The sequence below is a fragment of the Indicator indicator genome, chromosome 5, assembly GCF_027791375.1.
Source record: "Indicator indicator isolate 239-I01 chromosome 5, UM_Iind_1.1, whole genome shotgun sequence".
NCBI lineage: Eukaryota > Metazoa > Chordata > Aves > Piciformes > Indicatoridae > Indicator > Indicator indicator.
In genome coordinates, this window is record NC_072014.1 from 33,452,897 (window position 1) to 33,472,869 (window position 19,973).

The window sequence follows — 19,973 nt, forward strand, 5'->3', positions numbered from 1 at the left end:
AACATGTCTTATAAACCTTTCATAGAAGATTCAAAAAATAGTACTTCAAGACAAAAATGGAAAACAAATACATTAAAACATCAGCAGCCCAGAGACAGAAGGGGGAAAACAAAGCAGAGACATCCCATTCCAAATTCACCACTGTCACAGGTTAGCAGTGTCCTCCTGAAGTCTGATTTCTCCCTTCTTGCACAAGCTTTTATCTCATGGTCTCACGAGGGAGCTGCAAAGTCGAGAGGAAATTCCACGTATGTCCCCAAACATGGGCTGCACATTAAAATTCTTCTTAAGAAGGTAATCAGCACACAGCCTATTTGAGCACTTTCTCCTATCAGACTTTCTGTGCACAGGCACCTGTAAAATATGGGTAACAGTATTTCTCTACCTCAGGAAACTGTTATAAGAACAAAAGCATTTATGGTTGCCTGTACCATCGTCAGAGCAGCAAGGGCTACATCAGTACCTAAAATACTGCCTTGCCCCCTTCTGCTGATCCCTGTGAACAGAGCAAGCAGTAGACAAGAACTATCAAGAGTAAAATTGGTAACGGAGGATTTTATGACACAATATGGTAGTGGCTGATTTAGTTCAGTAGAATTAAGTTTCACAATAAAACTCCCCAAGATGTTTTTTATAAGGGATCAGCACAAGTCAGCTTAAGGGACTGTACAAGAATGACCCAAATTACATTCTGTTACTCAACACAACAAATTATTTCAGCATCTGTCCACATCTGATGATGGCCCACATAAACTCATACATAAACATGTATACTGCTTATAGTAGGGGAAAAAATAGTAGATTTCCAGCCTTAGTTTCCATTTCTGTGTTCTGTGATACTGGGCAGGTACCACAGACAAATGAAACACTATGACAATAGCCCATACAATTTAACTGAAGTTTCCTCACCTGTGATGCAAGAAGAATCATACAGGGTGTTAACAGATAGAAACAGTTGCATCAAAGCTCACCTGCAATCCATGACTTTCATAAAGATACTATAAGCTATCATCGTGGAAAGATTTTCATTCTTAGAGTTGAATCTTTCTTTCACTGAGCTATTAAGAACAAATTCCTCAAAACTTTCAAGTTAAAGTGAAGCAGGAGTTTCAGCTACAGAAATGTAGTGCAAAGATTCAGTTTGGCACTGCAACATTATGGACAGTCAAGAATTTATGGTAAAAGCAGTTTAGATTTGGAAAAGAGAATCCTATAATTGAACCTATATTGTCAAATTTATTGCATACTATTGTAACTTCACAGTAATCAAAATCAGACAGGAAGGTTTCTAAAGAAGCAGCAATCACAGATTGCAGTAAAGTACACCACTCAAGGGGGAAAAAAAATTGCATTTTGGCAATTTTATAGTCAAGTGTTCCATATGCTCTTCCAACAGTCATTTGTCAGATATTTTCCTGTTTAAAAGGTGCATATTGTTTCTCCTCAGTCCTCATGAGACTTCTCTGCAATGACTTTGCATTCATACTGAAAAACAGAGGTTGACAAAATTAATACAATTAATTTACATAACTAATTAAAAAGACTGCTATGAAAGGGATTTTTCTATGAAATGGATGATATAGCATAGAGGTTAGCTTACACTACACTCAGTTAAGCCTGCCCCTCAGTTCTGTGCACACACTGCTAGCTTGAATTGCTGTCTCCTAGAGCAGCAGAAAGAGCAGTTCATACTTAGGGGAAGACCTGACTTCTCCCCAGAGTTCTTATTTAGCTCATGGTCTTTAAAGGACTAGAAGTATGCAGCTGAGAGTGTACAGAGCAGTCTTGGGCTGTGCTCTGAATAACAGTACTAATGGCTCACTACCCAGATCACAAATGCAACATTTACCAATTTCTACCTTACTCCACATCCAAAAGTCAAAAAGCTGGTTGGTATAAATGAAGGAAGGAACCACATGTAGATTAGAACCTTTACAAGAGGGTGATCCACCTCCTGTCCAAACTTACCATTGCTAGCTGCCTGCCAATATTGCCCATAGTTATTCCACCAGCAAAAAATATACATGGCAACCAGGAACGAACATAAAGGAAATCTGGAGACGTGTATCTGGAGAAGAACACACATTTTTGAGCTCAACGTTGAGTCCTCCAGTTACATGAGACAAATGCACACATTTAAGTATTAAACCATTTTGACTCAAAAAAAAAAAAAAAGACATGCATTATAGAATCTAATTGCTTGCAACAAATTGCAAAGGAAGCTTCTTAATGATTACAATCCCATTTGTTCAACTAAAAAAAAGCACATTACGTTGTTGGTAAGGCAGCAATTTCATTAGAATAAGCAACTTCAACTAAAAGTCTCACAAATACGTAAAAGTTTTCATGTCCAATTTATGTTATACTCAATTTTGAGTGCTGGCAGCTTTGGAAAGCATTTCCAATTACCCTTTCAGTTATTCTCATTTTACATTACAGCTTCAGGGGACTACCATTTAAACTTAAAGAAGTAAATACTTACTGATACACTCCATTGTAGACCAGAAGCTGTGACACCAATGTAGCCAGGAAAGCAATTCCTACTCCAAGACTAAAACCACTTCGTGATCTATCAAACATCCACCACAGCCCAATCGACAAGGCTGCTAACGTGAGAGACAATTGGATGTTGTTGGCAAAGTCCACTTTCTGTGTTGATCGTTAAGGATAAGCTTGGAATCATCTCATACAAACGTAAAGCAGCTCTCTTCGTTCCATTTAACACATTTTGGCACAACAGGAAGAAAAAAAACACATAAAAAAACCCAGCAGTAGCTGTTACCAGCTATCACACAGATATCAGGCATATGTAAATAAGCCTTCTAAGTGCTGCCAATATATTATGAAACTAAAAATTTATGATGCTTCTTTACATTTTTAGGGTCTTAGCACTGTAAAAGAGCAAAGAGACTATACACTTAACAGACAATGCAAGAGTTTTATACTGATATACAATGCACGTTACTGTTCAGATTAAGGACATCTCAACATTTATGTGGTCCTTTACCACACTAACCATGAAATATTAAACCTAGAATTAGATTCCTCCAAATGGCAGGGATTTTCAGGGAAAAAAGCATTTATCACTCTTCCTTAATTGCAGTTTTGTTTAACTTGCATGCTAGTTAACATTAGGCCAAACAACAAAAATGTTTTCTACAAAATGTAAGTATTATTACTACTGAAAAACAGTTTTGTCAACTCCATGATGAAAGCATGAAGTCATTCCAAATATTTTTGTACTGTTTCACATTCTCAACAATGTTTTGGCAATACCAACTCATCCTCACTACTCCTATCCAAAAGAGATTATTGAAAAAGAAGCTGCCAAGTTTCATAAGCTTGAATGCAAATTCATGGTGTGACAACATATGCCCTACTTTCTCACAAAGGCCTGGAGAGAGACCTAGAGGAAATGAGAAAGAAATTCAACTAACTGAAACAAATAATTACAGGATCAGAAAAAAATGTCAAACAAGACCAAAAACCACCCTGAATATGGCGATGTGCAGAACTGGAATGAGCTGAAAAAAAGGCTGGAGAGCTGTCAAGGAGGAAATATAGACAGTACATTAATGATGTACTGGAACATTGTCTAAAAGCTTTTAGGAAACTGCAAGAAAGTTGTTGTAAATAACATGACCCATGCAAAGAGAAGCTGTCAGTTCTCCTGTATTTCTTAAAAGCACGAAAGTTTTACACAACAGGTATAGTCTATAGAACCACAGATTGAGATTAATGCATCTTTGGCAATGAGAGCAAGGTTTGCAAGGGACAGTGGGAATGACTCCGAACCTTGGCAGCTCCAGCTCAATTTGCCATACCGGATAGGACAGCTGGTGGGATCAAAACCCATCCAAGGTTTCAACCCCCCTCAGTGAGAATTCAGCCAGCCCTCACATCTTTCACTTAACTTGCTCTCTTTTGCTGGAAATAAGGAGAGTCAGTAGCATGCAATTACAACTTCTTAGCACAGTTTCCACAAATCTTGTTGGAGTTGACACTGATGGAGATGAGAATTCCACAGATACCAACTTTCTTCCAATTAGTTTACAGGAACCTAATTTTCACGGACAGATCCTTGTTTTACCTGACACAGGAGGCACTAGGCACAAGGACAGAAAACCACTAAGACTCACTGCACTGCCAGTAAGGTGTGTCAGTCCACATGAAAACCACCTTGCCACACAGCCTGTCCCCAGATGATTCAGAGGGAAGGAAGGCCAATTTGGAGCACACTTGTGCAAGAAGGTATCTGAAGAGAGACACTATTAGGAGAAGTAAAACCTACTGCAATGTACTGACTTACTATTGTTTCTACTGAATGAGCACAGGAATGGTTACTCTCTGGGAATCCAAGGCATCATTTTCAGAATGGGTAACATTTACTTGCTTTGTGTAGTTCTGGGTATTACCTGCTCCTGAGTTTTATCCATTTCACTGATGACCCCAAGACTGGACTTCAACCTCTTGCTATTGTTGTTAAATGTACACCAAACTTTAAAATACTTTTCTGTAATACCTTCCATACAAAAATTTCTCCTTTAACTATTCAAACAAAATAAAGACTGTAAGTAAGATAAAACTTACTGAACACTGAAGCATTTCTAATGAAAATATTTTTGCGAACAAAAAGACAGAGTTGGGTCACAAGGATGATGTAAGGGCTGATGCACCTCTGCTATGAGGATAGGCTGAGGGAGCTGAGGTTGTTCAGCCTGGAGAAGACTTCAGAGGGATCTTATAGCTGCCTTACAATACCTGAAGGGAACCTGCAGGAAGGCTGGAGAATGTCTAGCAACAGGACACGAGGGAACGGTTTTAAGCTGAGGGACAGTAAGTTTAGACTAGATCTTAGGAAGAAGTCTGGAACGGGTTGCCCAAGGAGACTGTGGAATGGGTTGCCCAAGGAGACTGTGGATGCCCCCTGCCCAGAGGTGTTCAGGGCCAGGTTGGATATGGCCTTGAGTAACCAAGTCTAATTCAGCAGCATCCCTGCCCATGGCAAGGATGTTGGAGTAGAGGATCTCTAAGGTCCCTTCCAGCCTGAGCCATTCTCTGATTCCATGATTATCACCTCCAATACTGCTAGGTCAGTTTAACACTAATAAACGCTCTGCTTTTCCCTTGTGAAACCACTGCACACAGTATCTTTAACAACAATTCACCGTGACTATGTGAGCTTTGTCTTAGTGGAAACCCATTTGTTATCACCAATTTCATGAGAATGGAGGATACAGCGCTGGCATGATTTATTCCCACAAAGACTGCCACACATCGCATTACACTGGACCATTCTCTCTTGAATTTATGTGGCTCTCCCAGATGTCTGTCCATGCACGGGTACAACAACCCAATCGCAGCTGTGAAAACAGGAAAGAAAAAAGGCCCTGAAGTTAAAGCACTGGCAGTATTTAACTGAAACAAAGACTACCTAGACTTTGACAAAATTGGTCACTACTAAACCAGATTTCTTAGGAAAAATAGCACAAAACGTGCATTGTAAAAGAAGAGATATTCCAAACTATTTCATTACTTAAAAAAGCCCCATAAGTAGCATCTTCAACTACTGCAGCAGTGACCTGGCAGAAGTCACAAAATAGAGGCAATTTGAACTAGGAGTAGAGGATGAAATAGCTCTGTGCTCCACCATAATGTGCAGTCTCACACTTTAGTTCCAAAAGAGCAGTAACAGTTTGCAGGCTGGCACTTTTGAAAACCCACATATCAAACATACATGCTTAAATAACTGCAAAACAAACAAACCACAGTAAGGACAGAGTGTGGCTTATAACGTCAGTATTTTGTGTTTTCTTTTGTTGTTATTACAAGCAGGTTTTGTTTGGATAATGTTTTCTTCACTGTTACTATAAAGGCTCACACGAAAGAGGGAAAGCCAAGAGTCTAGGGTAGCTGCTGAATACAAAAAGCAAACAAGACTTTCAGCCTCAGGGAACTGCTAAGCTCTTTGAACGTTTCTTCATAAATGCATTCTCTACTACAACTGCAGCTAAAAAGACTGCTACCAACACTGCTGAGGAATAACACTGGTGCTTAATGTTAAACTGGAGCTGCAAGAGGGGACAGAGGCTCAGTCATTGCTACAGACTTCAATGCCCTCATCCTGGCATGCTGTTGGAGGTTATGTTATGGCAAACGCTCCTTATTCTGCCAGAAACTGACCTCCAGGTTCCAGAAAATAAATGACCAGTACAGCTGGAGAGGAAAAAAAAAACAGAGCAATTTTTTTTTTGCCAAAGGCATTGGGTAAGACTGATGACTAACAACAGTGATGGATGAAATGACTGCTTTGAAAACAGCCTTGATCATGATTGATTATAAATATGCAGACTACCTTTATTCTATTCGTAACAATAAACCACACTGCAGAGAAACGTTCATGTCACGCTGTACGAGTACAAATAGTGAGAAAATGGGTGAATTATCAGCATTTACCACAGAAGCTGCCTCGACATACATTATCAGAGAAGATAAGGAAAGAAAATGGAGAAGAAAAGCTGATAATAAAAAGAAAGAACTCAGAACACCTCATCAGGGGTCACTCCTGGTAGGAAAGGCCAATTAAGGCAGCAACGTGTGGCTTAAAATCAAGTGGTGCCAATATCTAGCAGGTGACTGACCACACTTCACAGCCCACATCCTGTCTTTCCATCAAAACCACCAACCTATCAGAACCAGAAAGTTCCAGAAATTTCTTCTGACACCAGCAAGATGTAGCCTTCACAACTTCCCCATATGCAGCTGCAGACAGCGTTCTTGGACTGCCCAAGAGCGTAAAGTACAGCCTGATGCAAACCGTTGACAGTGCAAACATTATGGTGAACACTGGCAAACTTTATGCATTTGGATTCCGCAAGTTATCAAACCTTTACCAGACATGATTGTCAAGACAACCAGTTTAAAGGACAGAAACCAAAAACTAATCAACAACCTCAGCAATGCAACAGAAAGAGGACTAAGACAACTAGCAGATAAAGCACACATGAAAGTGCCACCATAACATGCCAAATGCATTTCCACGGTAACAAAACTGACATATTCAGAGAGATATTTGGAGGCTTTCCTTTCAAGTTAAGTTCTTCTATGACATCTGGGGTGTAGCATTTCAACAAGGTATCAAAAACAAAGTAATTAAACAACTGAGAGAAAAAAATATTTAAATATCATTAGCAAAACAGTGATGCCAAATCAAAACCTACTTTATTGTCTCATGTTAGTGTACCCAGAAATGTGAGCTTCTCAATCTTACTAAATCTGACCTTTAAGAAAATACTACCTATAAAGGTTTGCTAAAGCAGAAACCTTTGGTACTGACTGCTAAGGATATTCCCTTAGTTAAGAATAAAACTGGTCCACGGGATCACTGATCTTCAGAGACAAGCAGAAAACCAAATGCCATCAAACTTGTAACATGGAAAATGCCTTGATACTTGAAGATAAAAAGAGGAAAAAGGGCTACTTCTTACTACTTACAGCAGATGTCTCACTCAAACTAGCTAAATACACAAAAGCCTCAACTCCCTATGTAATCATGGGAGAAATGGTGCATGTTCACATCATCCAACTTGATACACCAATCTGACCTAGGTCCTCTGTTCAGGAACAGGCCTCTACAACCACAAACTGCATGCCTGGCCTCACCTCCCTGAGATACAGTCAGCTCTTCCCAGCTTTATGGAGCTAAAGCAGTACCTCGAACTGGAATGAGGAACAAACGGAAAGGCTGAATCACAAAAGGGAGCATTATTCCAGGTGGCTTGCTGTGCTCAAAGCAAGGTACTGTGTGCTGCACAACCTGACACTACCGGGGTATTTTCAAGGGCTTCCAGCAGAGCACATTTCTGTAGTCCAGCCTCTAGGTTTCAAGTGGCACCACATTCTAAAATCTGTTAAACTTGTACTCTAGCTCAGTAAAAAAAAAAAAAAAAAAAAAAAAACAAAAAAAAACCCACAAAAAAAAACCAACACCAAAATATTAAAGTAAAACAAGTTAGCAGAACAGCAATTTCTGGGCACATGCATGCATGTTTGTGTGCACGCAGTGAGATGAGAAGAACAGCAACAGCTCAACAAGGGTAGTGACTCTGGAAGAGAAATTTTTATCTTCCAGATCTTTCATATTTTCCTTTGCAACCAAACAATTGCTCATTCAACATTCCATCTCCATGCCAGGCATACATACATGACTTAACTTACCTGATGCTGTGCCACAGCAAGGCGGGACCCACCAAGCTGAGGAGAAGATGCTTGTGATGACATCAGGAGGGAAGAGAGTAACGTTTCTCTGGATCTGAAGCAAGTTTAATACTAATGCAAGAAATACACCAATAAAAAACAGCACTATACCACGAATTACCAAATTCATGCCACGACTGGTTACCGATGATATGTACGGGCCACACTTTTTTGGTAACGTTGGCATTGCATCATTTTCTGCCATGACTTCTTATGTTTCCAGAGACATCCAACAGGCTGACCAAGAAGGATTCACTTGCAATTAGTATTTCGACTGCCTTCAATTAGGAGATATCAAAACCCTGAAAAATAATAAATGAAGAGTGAAAAAATCAGATATAAGAAACATTAAATGTATTTCTCTTGAATAAATTGAGATTGGGTTAATAAATATGGCTATTGTATTTTTCCTGTATTTTCTGAGAAGGCAATTAGTCATTTGAGAGCAGAACCAACCACAGCTGCATAAATGCCTTACAAAGAAAACAGGTTTTACAAATAGCTTTGTTTACTAGGAGACAGAGGAGAAGGAAATAGAGAATTAGACAACTAGGAATGTGAAACCACAGACAAGAGGTTAAGAAACGAAACCAGTATCAGATGGAAGTCAGGCTTGGTTTGCAGTAACAATAAATTGTTTTTCTCCTCTCCTTTAAGCAACAACTAGAGATTATGTAAGTCAGAAGCAAATAAACACAGCCTTCAGTTTCAAGTCAGCCACAGAGGTTCACAGATCTCTCTTCTTGAAGAGACGCCAGAAAACATTTCTCAATTGGAAAGTGAATTCTGAAAACATTTTTCAGGATGGAGTCAGAATTTCAGCAATCCTGCAGCACATTCATTTTCCTGACTGCATACAAGAGCAAACAGCTCAGCAAACCAGAGAAGTAATCTCAATGCAGAGAGATACATACCCAAGTAAAACACTTATGAAAATGCCACACATACAAACCGTAAGTGTAATCATGCACAGAAGAACACAAGTGCAGAGGGAAAAGGAGCTCCCATTGCCTGTACACTAGGTAGGGTCCCACATAAGCAACTGCCAGCATGACAGGAATGGCAGAGCTCCCATCCCAATTCCTTTTTTTTTTTTTTAAAAAAAAAGGCAAAACAAAAAAAATACAAACTGTCCATCAAGAGTCTTGTTAAACACGGATTCAGTGCCACATTCATGTACAACAACAGTTCTGATCGACAGCTTAGCCACCTGGAACTTGAAAAAAAAAAAAAAAAGCCCTGATGTTGTTTTTAAATTTGAAACTGCCAACTGGGGGCGGCTATTGTTAACTCTTACTTAGGGCCACACAGGCACAAGGGAAGCCAAACCACTGCCATCCATCTCTCTTCCTCCTTGGCATCTGGAGATCCCCAAGAAGCTCTCTGAAGATGCAGCAGCACAGGACGCAGAATTCACTTTTTCTGATGTAAAGCCAAAAGGGAAGTTAAATACACCCAGGCTACTTAAGATACTACAGGTAACTGCACACAAGATGCAATGCCATGCCATGGCATATTCCATCACTCAGAAGAAGTTTCAAGAGGCAAAATAAAAGAAAAACAAAGTTCAGATCACACATAATTTCCCATTGGTAGTTCAGGGAGGCAGCAGAGTCCTCCTAAGAATACAGAATCTCTTCTATGCAGCCAAGCCTCCACGTTATTTGTAACTGTGAACATGTGTTGGGGAGAAAGAGGGCAACTATCGTGTCTGACTTCTTAGCTTCCTGACTCATACTGAACAGATGTCTCCATCAAGACTGGGAATGGCACTGCAACATACTTCCCTCAAGCAAAAGGGAGGTGCTCTAGATTTTATTTTCCCCCTCCTCCGGATGTCACAGAGGTGGAGTTTGGATAATACATTTAGCCTCCAGGAAAAAAAAAACATGGAGTCACAAATACATCATTACTTCAGTTGAGAATCTCCCCTGTCCCTGCAGACTTGCCCACCAGGTGAAGGCAGGAATCTCCAGAATTAGAGAAGTTGTTTCAACACACAGCACTGGAGACTGTAGATCCCATATACAAACGCTGCTGGAATACCATACTTTATAGGGAGCTTTTAAAGCTTCCTTAGCTTTAGTTTGCCTAAGAAAATAAGCTAGACTCTTGATTCTCCGCTTATGTCACCATCCCAACAGCTCTTGGCACTTTCTGAAGTCTGAATACGATTTTTTTTAATGGATGACCAGAGCTGATGTATAACATCCTCAATTCAGCTTTCAAAGCCTTGTAAAAGAAAATTACCACTCCCATGTTTCTCTTTAAATGAGCTCTTCTGCTGCAAGCTAAGGATTACAATTTATTTCACTGTCACAAAGCAGTTGCTCACATCCTGTGTTCTATTACTACATTCAAGTCTGTCTTCTTTCCTGTTACTGAACCCTTTGTTCTTTGGTACCATCCCCAAAACCCACATGCTGAATTTCAACCCATAGCTATTACTTACTCTAACAATCAACACCTCTCCTTTTCTTCCTATAGGATATCTCAGCCCTCTTCAGCCCTGGAAAAGGTTCCCAACTTTTGGGTTCAGCAAACATTATTACTGCATCCTATCTTGTGCACCACGATCATCAATCAAAATACTGAGCCCAAGTCCTGTCTTTCGTGAAATTTATTAAAAATTTCCCCACAGCCATTATTTCCCCACTTTATACTATCTCTTGATATCTCTCTTTAACCAGGCTCTGCTTCTTGTAATTCTTCAAATACAATAACCTACAACTTAATTAAGAATCATCAGCTGTCCCACACAGCAATACTGATGTAAATACTGATCAGATCTTAGGTTTTTTTTTCTTCTAGAAATGCTGATGATCAAACAAAAGTCCAATTTTATTCTGGCTTAAACCAGTTTCAGAGTATAAAAACGTGTATTTACCCTATTTCCATTTATTTAACACATCATTTGGCAAACGTATGATATTTAATTGTGAAGGCTTATTAAAATGTAACAAAACTTTGCTATGCAATGAAATCACTACTTTTATACAACCACGGCAGCTGCAACTCATTCAAAGCATTCAGCAACAGATTTTTAACCAGGAAGGAAATAGCCTGATCACAGCTAAGGCATCTGGGTAGGTACACATCAGTGAATGTCCGTAATGCAAGGTCTGAATTTACCATGATACAGTAGTTCTCCTCCTGGTTGCTCCTAATCATATTCTTCCTCTTTGTTTCACCCCAGTTTATACATTTTCTCCATTCATGGGCTCCAATACCTTCCAGCATGTCACAAATAAAGCAATGGGGAAACCAAGCAAAGCAATCAACGTTCATGTAGATTATTCAGTGCCTTGTACAGCTTAGGTTCACAATACTCATGCATAGCAAAGATATTTACTACTGTCACCTTACATGAAAATGGAAATCTAGTTCCTAAAGATGACACCACTTCCTTCTTCCTGGACTGGGAGGCTAGCACGCCTGTAGACAGAGGAAACAATGCCACTCTTCAAGCCTTCTGTTTTACCAAGGGTTTCCACTCAGATAGGAATATACTTCACATATTGAACCAACAGTACTTCTGAGGCTTCATCTCTTGTGAACGCATACTCAAAACTGTAACACCGCACTGAAAGGTACAGGCTTGGCACTGCCACGAAGTCTCAACTGCGCTTCCCCTTCTTGGTGGCACACAGCTTCAACACAAGCTTTTTAACATACCATGCAAGAGCATCAAACACGACGCACAAGGCAAGCACACCATGGCTGGCGTTGCACAAAACAAGTTAACAACTAAATTATCACCCTAGACATTTTCAAAACACTTAGTCAACTTAACTGTCTTCTAATTAGAAGATCCATTGTGCCAGTGCTCCCTGGTGCTCTTCATGCACGTGAAGAGCTTTCTGCTGTGTGTGTGCTTCACAACCTCTGACACAATATAGACGCATTAAGAACAGAATAACATAGTGGGAGCCAAGAAAGAGAAGATTTATTTAAGCAACACAACACAAGAGATGGCAGAAACGGTGAAATGACAAGAAACCACCTGGCTTCTGAGGGTGACACCGAGAGCAAACCACCACCAGGTGACGTGGCGGGCGGCCAGTCAGTACCGAAGACCCGGCTCGCAGCAGCCCTACCCACCTGGTCATCAAACCGGTCGATTCAGGCCAGCGTCAGCACCTCCAGCTCAGGCCAGGCCCACTAAGCACGGCCGGCGGAGGGGCCACAGATCAGGCGGCACACGGCCCAGCCCGCAGGCTGCCGTCCCGGCCCCCCCTGGCCGAAGGAGCCTCACCGGGCGAAAGATGTAACCACTATCAGAGGTAATCGGCTCTCACTGTCCTCTCCCTCAGCCCTGGCACAGCGGACACTCGCCTCGCAGCCCCAGGCACAGCCCAGAGGGTCGCCCATCGCTTGTGCCGTGCCCTCACCAGCCCGGCCGCGGCGGGGCCCAGCACCACCCCGCCCCAAGGCAGAGCTCCTGCGGCGACACTTGTCAGGGGCTCGCCCACCCGCGGGGAGGACGGGGGCCAGCGCTGCCTGCCCGGCCCAGCTCGTCCGCCACGCCTCGCACAGCCCCAGCCTGCCCCGCGCCCCACTGCATCGACCCACCCGTTCCCTCCGCACCGCAACTGCCACCGAAGCCCCGGGACTCACTCGGCCTCCGCCATCTTCTCCCTCCCCGTGCCAGTCCCCGCCCCGCGCAGCCTCCGCAGCGCCCCGCCGGGCCCCACCGAACAGCTGACGGGGGCGGGGGCTGAGCGGGGCTTGGCTGAGGTCACGGATCCGCCGTGTCTTCGGGAGCCTGCTGCAGAGCCCCACCGTGGCCGTGCAGACTGGATGGAGTAACTCACCGGAACTTCCGTAGCAGTCTGTTTAATTAGTGTAACGCTGTTCGAGCTTTAGGAAGGGATTTGTTACCAAAATAATTTAAAAAATAAAAAATAAGCCTGCAGTTAGGCTTTCTGTAGCGTGCTTATGGCTCCAGCTGAGTTGCATTTCGCCACGTAGGGTTGTGTAATGTCCCTGTTACACCGTGCAGTCACAGAAAAGAGAAAGCTGTTTCCCAGCTCAAACTGGAAGCTTGGCTCTGACTCTCCACAGCACCTGAGTCTCCAAGGACTTCCATGTGTGCTTCTCCTATTGACTGAGGCAAAAATGGTACAGCTCATTGCTCCAGAAACCACATTTTCATCCCTGGTCTGGAGCCTCTCAGGGAGAGTGTACAAATGTGAAGCAGAAAAAAATTTGCTTTAACCTGTCTTAGCGAGTAGTAAAGACTTCACAACCGTTTATTGTATATATGGGGGGAGAGATATAGGAGATTAATGCTGTTATATTCATTCATATATCTCGTCTATTCATTATTCTGTTAACTAACCTTTTCTAAATGCACTGAAAACGCATAAAAATTACTTAAAATATCTGCACATTGCATTCCCTGAAGCTTGGTATTTATTGCAAAGCTAGAGGTAGAGCTTTCCAGAGCTTTTTCCAGTGATTCAGTGCAGATCTTATTACAGTAGTAGTAGTAGTAGTGATAGTGATAATATAATAATAATAATAAATAATAATAATAATAAGAAAGGATGGGACTTTTAACTGTATTTCCTGTAGTGGTGTCTTCAGTGATAACTGGTTTCTTTGTGTTGCTATGTTGTGAACAACAGTGTTGCTGAACATGTACAAACTCAGCAGAGTATAAGGGTCTGTAACAGGCATATTAAGAATGGAAAAGGGTGAGATTTACAGAAGCTGAAACCCATTGTGGTTTAGATGAACAATAAATGAATTTTCCAATCATTCAAGTTTGGTTTTCGTCATCCCACAGAAACAGAGTCTTTTTTTTTTTTTCTCAGTAATTCCTGCTGAGGTGCTTGCCCCATCTATGGCTTACATAGTTACTTTGCTGTACCTGAAATACAGATTTTAGACTGAGAAAGACAAAAGGTGTTTAAATCCAATAAAACAGCCTTCCCTAACCAGATAAACACCTTTGGTCAGCCACATGCCTTAGGCAGTGCAAAGTACCCCATCTCTTTATGCCTTAAGGACCAGGACTAGGACCATCAGAAAGCCTGAAAGAAACTGTGAACATGCAGTGTGTGCATTAGAGAGAAGAGTATGGCACAAGCAGCGGAGCCTAATGCAGCCACATACCTATAGAAAAAGTGAATTGCTCTCATGTCTGTAACAGTGGCACTTTAAAAGTTGTATTTTATAAAGGTCTTCCTAGCTGCCTGGTACATTAGTGGGATAAGCCAAGGCCAGTCAGCTTAGCTGAAGATGTGTCCCATAGCAATACAATAAAGGAAGGGTGAGAAGGTGGTGAATGGATGGATGAGAGAGAGAGAGACAGCAAAAGAGTAGGTAGGACAACCTTACCTGAGTCTTGTTGTGGTGATCCATAATAAAATGACCAGGTGTTTCTAGAACTGTATGCACATGTAACTTGGGAAAAGCCTATATATATGACAAGAAAAAACCCTTCTGTAGAAGTCTGCAGCTGATTCCTGGTAGGACTTCTGGAGTTTACATAAGTAAAGACAACATGAGGCCAAAGGCATGCTGTCCCTAAGCATGCCTTTATGCCCTTACTGTGAGACAATAACAGAATACATTCAGTATAACAAACCAATCTGATGCAGAGCCTTCTTCTCAGGGATTAGGCCAGGTTTGCTTTCTGTTAGGTGTATGAATAGAGCTCTTCGAGCACAGCATACAGCTTCCGAATATCTATGGCATCCCTTTAGCAAGAGTTCTGAAGAAGCCTGTTTGTGAACTGTGCTGAGACATGGCTGAACTACAGCAGCAGTTTCACAACAAGAGCTGCCTGTCCCTTACTTATTCCACATTCCAGACAACTACATCAACTACTGCTGTCATTTTAGGCCTTTAGCTAGTATTAGGGAAAATATTGTAAATGATATAATTTTCTTCATCAAAATATTTTTCAAAAATGTAAATCTCTTTCAAAGGCTTCTTGGAAGTTTTCCATGCATACAGAAGGCTTCTGGAAGGTCTTCAGAAGCTAAGAAATACACAACTGGACACATTTTCTGCAAATGCTTTCCATTTCACATTTGAGGCTGCTGTCTTGTATCTATTACCTGCAAAAGAAAACCCAGGTGTAGTAGCCATCCTAGTTAGCACGCACCTAGGTCGCAGGTAAAGATCAGCGTGGAGCTTGTTAGGCACGAAGAGGCAGTGTGCTGTAAATGAGTCTGGGGTCTTGGCAAAAGCATAGTGTGCAGTGGGTAAGTTCTATGGAACTGATTTTCCAGTAGGGTTGGCATTTTAGAGAGGAAAGGAAAAAGAGGCAGCAGCAATGTGGAACCATCAGATCTCGTACATTCTTACATATGAATGCCTGCTTATCTCGGGTTAACAACAGGATACACAATTTTAGAGCTGATATCAAAGGCATTTTCATTTATTTAGCCACTTGCAAAAGATGTTGGGTTTTCAGCTCCAGAAGCTAAAGTCCTGTATTTATTTACTGAAAGGTGCTGCATGGACAAATGCAGCATGAGGTTCCCTATATCTTTCTGCCAGCCTGGCTTAGCTCTGATCTAGTTTCCATAATCATTCAGTATTTGCTAAAGTAGTTACCTAGGGAGTAAACACTGCCAACCATGGCCATGGTTTCTGAGATATGGAGTCCAGCCCAGTCAAACGTTTACCAAGATAACCTCATTGCATCACATTCCAAAAAGCCACAAACAGCTGTAGTACTGAAAGAATATGACATTTAAATAAGATATTGAAAATGCAAATCAATCATCATCATGTTGGAATACCTCCAAATATGGGATTTAGAAATTAAAAACTTCCTACTATATTTTTATAGTGCCAGACAGCATCTAGATTCAATGGACAGACTAAATAGCTGGGACACTGACCTTCATTGGGACTTACTTTTTCAGTGATAAATTCTGGTAGGACGGTATGGAGCCTGAAGATAGACGGAGAATGTATACGAATGCATTCCAGTCCTGGGAGTGCATGCATGTGTCAGAAGTGTGTGACTTGCTAAGAGTCAAAATAAAGTCAGTGCAGATGAATAAATATATGCAAAAAGGACAGGAACTAAATTCATGTCAAATCAGGCTAAAAATAGATGGCTGAATGGATGACAAGAATGGCATAAGAAATGCAAACAGAAAAATGGCAGTCTGAGAAGGAAAGCAGCCTTGCACAAGAAGTTAAAATATTTTGACTGAAAATATGTGTCATTAAAGATAGAAGGAATTGGTTCCTCTATTAATACACTTGAAGTCTGAAGGTTCACAATTGTTCTGCAGTCATGAAACTCAGATTCTCTTCCTCCCTTTCTCTCTCCCCTTCTCTCTCCTTTTCTTCCTTTCTCTCTTTCTCTCTTAATTTCTCCCTTTCTTTCTCCCTTTCCCTCTTTCTGCCTTTTACTCCGTTTGTGGCACCTCAGCTCCACAAGGAAAGGAAAGATTGTAGCCACTGCATTTGAAAACTCCTACCCAGTATCACAAGACTTGCCATGTAGTCATTAGCAAGCAGTCACAATGCCAGTTGCATTTGGCAATACTGTTGACTGAACCGATTTCGATTTGCGTTATGTTTGCAGTGATACAGATCTTGTATTTACGCCTACCAAAAATGTCAACAACTCATTCTAACTTATCTTGAGACAGGGCAATAATCCACCCTTACTTTGCTATTCACAATACAACTACAGAGTGGGAACCAGTTTACTCCCACAGAGGTCACAGTTTAGACAGAACAGCAGATTCCTCCGCAGGTAATAGAAAGAGCACATAGGTAGTGATCCTTCTGCTCATTTGATGTATCTATTTTAAGTCTAAACAATTGTCTTCTGGAGACAGCTGTTTCTTTCCTTCACCTGTTGCGGAAAGAAATGCTGCCAAATTTCATAGATGTCTAACTTTTAGGCCTTAGAATAAGAAGATAATGATGTTACTCTGTATCATTTGTTCAACAGCACAGGTTATCTGGGTCAGCACTGAACAGTGTGTTGCTGTGAGTCTCAGGCACGGCTGTGTTGGACAGCAATCACTGCTGGCATTGACATTGCTGGGAAGGACACATTACAGAGCAGTTTGAAAAATGTCTATTTCTCTTAGCCAGTGTAAATCTGCAAATTTACAGTGACAATTCAAATACCAGAAGTTCTTGTTTCCAACAAATGTTTCCATTTTGCAGTATTCAACTTCCTCTTAAATTTGACCTTTCCCTGAAAAGCACATGGTGCAAAATGCAAAAATAAAGGAGCCAAGAGCTCACTTAGAAACACAATTTCCCATTAAAAGCAGTTTAAATTAAATATATTCCATCAGTCTTAGTTGCTTTTGACAGTCAGGAAGTGATTTGGCTGCCTAAACATAGTTTTCAGGGCCAATCTTAGAAGCATTTTAAGGCATCTAGGACATCTGCGTGGAGCTGAGGATGTGACAGCCATGTGGAGGACTTTACCTTCCTGAGGCTACAGCTGCAGCTGGGGAGGGACACTCTAGGGCATCTAGAATAGCATTACCGCTCCTGATTAGCCAATTAGTTTCCAAATCTCTACAATTTCAAAAAATAAAACATGCTATCTGATGATGTTATTAATGGGCTGTCAGAGCCTGATAAAGCAGACAGGTCAGTGACACAGTGCTCTTGAGTCTCACACTGTATTCATAGAATCATGGAATTGTTTGGGTTGGATGAGAACTTTAAGATCACTGAGGCTAACCAATAACCTAACAATACCAAGTCCACAACTAAACCATATTCCTGAGTGCCACATCTACAAATCTTTTAAATACCTCCAGAAATGGTGACTCCGCTACTTCTCTGATCTGTCTGTTCAGTGCTTGACAGCCATTGTGGTGAAAAAATTCTTCCTAATGTCCAGTCTAAGCATCTCGTGGAGCAACTTGAGGCCATTCCCTCTTGTCCTGCTGCTTGTTACTTGGGAAAATAGACCAACACACCCACCTCACTACAACCTCCTTTCAGGTAGTTGTAGAGAGCAATAAGATCTCCCCTCAGCCTCCTTTTCTCCAGAATAAACAATCCTAGCTTCCCTCAGACTCTGCTCATCAGACTTGTGCTCTGGACTCTTCACCAGTTTCGTTGCTCTTCTCTGGACATGCTCCAGCAATTCAATGTCCTTGTAGTGAGGGATCCCAAACTAATCACAGTATTTGAGGTGTGGCCTCACCAGTGCCAACTACAGGGAGAGAATCACTTCTCTGGTCCTGCTAGCCATGCTATTTCTGATATAGGCCAGGATGCTGCTGGCCTTCTTGGCCACCTGGCCACACTTCTGGCTCATAGCTGGCCATTGACTGACACCCCCAGGTCTTTTTCCACCAAGCATAACAATACAATAGCAGCCAAGGGCTATTGTGAACAATGTGCCCACCTAACTACAGTGCTGGCCAATGTCCAACCCAAAGCAAATTTGGAAGAAACTAACTTCTGCAGTTGGTACATAAATATGACTATAAGTCAATTGTCTAACTCCATAAATTGTGGATAGCCCAGGGCTGACTGAGCTCTCCTGTGCAGCAATGAGTTGCATGGTAGGCTCTCCTCCTGAGAAGAGATGCCTATCAAGGTTACTCCTCCAGGCTGAGAGATTCCTTGTTGCAACAGATTTTCAGTAAGTGATTAGCATCATGATACTCTTTCAAATCTATGGTTGGATCTAGTCACATCTAGACTCATGAGAAGGAAGTTAGTCCAGAAATCAAGGGAGTCCTTTATCAACCTTGCAGCACAACAGAAGAGTTTCTCTGGCAGTTTTGTCTAACCCAGTCCTCTAATCAAGTGTACCTTTTGGCATCAAATCTTGTTAAACCACTGTCAGGTTTATTGCAAACTCTGTTAAATCACTGGTTCAAATCAATAAACATGTTGCTACTTCTCTCTTACACTCATGGCACACCCTTTTGGCCTCTCTTGGTTATTTACACCAGAGCAGCCAGAAATTCCTGCACTGGCAGCTCCATGCCATAACCTCCAGCAAGTGCTGAGCACCAGGTAGGTGGCTCACCTACTGCCTTCAATGCCAAGGCTTAGAGTAAGAGGCAGGCTGAAATCCAGGCATGTCCAGCAAGAAAACCTGTGGTCTCCTGGGAGCCCTCTTAGCACATGACATAGTTTCAGCAAGCTTGGCAGGAGGAAAGTGGAGTCCAGTGTTGGGCAACCTGCTTGTGCAAGGAATTCAGGGATAAGTGGGATGATAGCTAGCAACCAGCTCCATGTAACTCTCCCTGAAGCTATAAAAAGACAAGAAGGATTCATAATTGTCTCAGTTATCATTAACACATTTTTTGAGTTGCAGAATCATACAGGCAACACTGGAGAGACATATGCTGGAGAAGGAAAGAAGACAGAAGAACATAATATAAAATAATATAAAAGGAATTTGTATTGTAGAGTTTTCAGACCTAGAAGGTTTAAATACTTTCCCTCCTTCCTAAATATTTTACTGCTTTGGCTCTAATCTATGTGAAAATATAAAGAAATCTCTCTCTCTTTTTTTTTTTTTTAATAGTGACCCACCAGTTAGTGTCAGAAAAGAGTTCTTAGGCTATTTTTGATTTCTGGACTGGTGCTCCAACTTGTCCTTTTCTCATAAAAGCAGGGGTTTAGCTGTGTTGTGTAACGTTTGATGTCACAACCTGAACACAAGGTATGGACTGTCTAAGCTTAAACTTTAATGTGACAGCAAACGGATCTCTGAATTTCTTATCTTCTGCATATTTTTTAAG

At 41.5% G+C, this 19,973-nt stretch overlaps 1 protein-coding gene across 2 annotated transcripts; it reads right to left on the minus strand.

Moving 5' to 3' along the window:
- Positions 1-485: 485 nt before the first annotated feature.
- Positions 486-8,465, minus strand: INSIG2 (insulin induced gene 2). 2 transcript variants are annotated; one of them, XM_054380814.1, is made up of 5 exons: positions 8,218-8,465; positions 5,239-5,363; positions 2,483-2,649; positions 1,969-2,068; positions 1,409-1,485 (listed from the first exon to the last, which is right to left on the minus strand). In XM_054380814.1, the coding sequence occupies exons 1-5, from the start codon at positions 8,459-8,461 to the stop codon at positions 1,444-1,446; spliced, it is 678 nt and encodes a 225-aa protein (XP_054236789.1). In that variant the 5' UTR covers positions 8,462-8,465; the 3' UTR covers positions 1,409-1,443. The 2 variants fall into 2 exon arrangements, with proteins under 2 accessions (XP_054236790.1, XP_054236789.1); XM_054380815.1 differs by lacking the exons at positions 1,969-2,068; positions 8,218-8,465 and having other exon boundaries at positions 486-1,485; positions 5,239-5,348.
- Between the last annotated feature and the right edge of the window lie 11,508 nt (positions 8,466-19,973).